A 1,887-nucleotide genomic window follows, 5' to 3' on the forward strand; every position below is an offset into this window, starting at 1 on the left:
TAATCAAGGACGGGCTCCTCCTCTCAGTGCCCATGCACTTGGGAGGGCATCCGCCCGCAGAGAAAGAAAGCCTGCGCTGCAGATTGAAAGGGCGGGAAACAGGGGAAGAAATAGAGGTTGAGCAAGCGTCAAGGTTTTCTTTAAGTTGGCTGGGCCAAATAGATTTTGTTGCGCAGGGAGTTTTCATCAGTGAAGGCCAAGGTACTCTCTGGTACACTCCCAAATAAATTTCATTGGTGCGCATAGCTTAATTTCACCAAGAGACGTGAGGTCTATGGTCTTCTGAGATATGCACCGACCAAATGTGCAGAGACGTGAGGTGTATGGTCTTCTGCGATGTCCACCGACCAAATGTGCAGGTCACTGTTGACTCTCTCCCTCTCTCTCTCTCTCTCTCTCTCTCTCTGTATATATATATATATATATATATAAACGAGAGCTTTGTTTCAGCATCAAACCGGCCTTTTGTGTTGTTTGAGAGAGAGCGACAGAGAGAGAGAGAGGTAAGCGCCCGTTGTGCTTCAAACAGCATGTTTAACAATATATGTTGGTGTTGGTAGGTGGAACTTGTGTGTGTGTGTGAGAGAGAGAGAGAGAGAGAGATTATGTTGGTGTTGATGGGTCCTCTTGTGGTGTTGTGCTTGCAGTGCGTGGGGTTGAAGCAATATGGAGGTGGAGGCGGGCAGCGTTGGTTCTCATGAAGTGCTTCTGGAGAAGTTCCGTTCGGCCTTTGAGGCCAAGAAGATGGATGAGAAAAGCCTTCATGAGCTGGCGGTAGAGGAGCTGCAGAAGGCTGGATGGGAGGATGTCTCGTTTGGATGGCAGGATGTCTCGTTTGGATGGGAGGATGTCTCGATATCGAACGGGATACTGAGATGTGTGACGCGTGGCTGGATACGGAGGAGATGGGTGACGACGGGAGGCCCGATCTTCACGGGCCTAAATGCTCAGGGTAACGGCTCTGGTGATGGCTTGCTGATCATGAGTCCAACATGTGATGTGTCATGGTATGAGCTCTCGCCCGCCGGCACCAGCGCCAGCAGCAGAATCTTGGACACTATTATCTTCAAGGATAAGAAAGACGGCAAGACGCTGTGCATCTGGATGGGCAAGATCATCCCCTCCGTCCCAGCATGCAGTGGCCCGGGCATCTGGAAGGGCAAGATCATCCAGTGGCCCGGGAATAAGCCCTCTGACGTAGAGTAAGTAGTACGGAACATGCATGCATGCATGTATAAATCATAATGGAGAGGCGTCACGCCATCCATGACTCTCTATCTATCTTTGCATTATCTGTTTCTTTTTCTATCGTTGCATTATCTGTTTCTTTTTGGGTGAGTGGGTGGTTAGCTTGTTAGTTTCACGTGTTTGATTATGCTCATTGACAAGAAGAAGGGCCAGTTTCACTTGTTTAATTATGCTCATTGACAAGAAGAAGCGCCGTGCTTGGGCCAATACACTTTCACAAATCTCAAATTAAAGATCTAGTGATATTCTTATTACCTTTGGTTCTCCTTAAAATGAAATTTTGAGGGTTTTTAAACCTTAGTTCTACATATAAATATGATATGGTCTTTAATCTCTAACGATCTCAAACCTTTAAAAGTAAGGCATCTCTTTTCAAAGGGGATCCGAGCTGTCGATCTTTTGTAGTGTAAGGGGATCCGAGCTGTCGAGGGGGGGTTGCGTGGGCAGACACCCTAGAGATTGAGTGGAACTACACTTACTACACCAAGAGCAAGATGGAGTCAGGTGCCTGTAGCCCTTGACTTCTTCACCTTGTACTAGAAGGCCACCATCATCATCTAGCCACTCCTCCACACCATGAACCATGAGCGTAGCCCTTTGGTATTGCAGAGCTCTAGAGCCAGCCTGTGTGCCTTTGCT

The 1,887-nt window shown here is 47.9% G+C and overlaps 1 protein-coding gene across 1 annotated transcript; it reads left to right on the top strand.

Annotated features, from left to right (window-relative positions):
- The first annotated feature begins 276 nt into the window (after window positions 1-276).
- On the top strand, window positions 277-1,206 carry LOC147608605 (uncharacterized). The gene is made up of 2 exons (XM_086789469.1): window positions 277-359; window positions 648-1,206. The coding sequence occupies exon 2, from the start codon at window positions 667-669 to the stop codon at window positions 1,204-1,206; it is 540 nt and encodes a 179-aa protein (XP_086645595.1). The 5' UTR covers window positions 277-359; window positions 648-666.
- The last annotated feature ends 681 nt before the right edge of the window (window positions 1,207-1,887 follow it).

The sequence above is a fragment of the Cibotium barometz genome, chromosome 53 (genome assembly GCF_041138505.1).
Source record: "Cibotium barometz isolate CiBa-2024 chromosome 53, ASM4113850v1, whole genome shotgun sequence".
Classification (NCBI taxonomy): Eukaryota; Viridiplantae; Streptophyta; class Polypodiopsida; order Cyatheales; family Cibotiaceae; genus Cibotium; species Cibotium barometz.

Coding starts and splice junctions, on each gene's coding strand:
- LOC147608605 (XM_086789469.1), top strand. CDS start 667: ATGGAGGTGGAGGCGGGCAGCGTTGGTTCTCATGAAGTGCTTCTGGAG.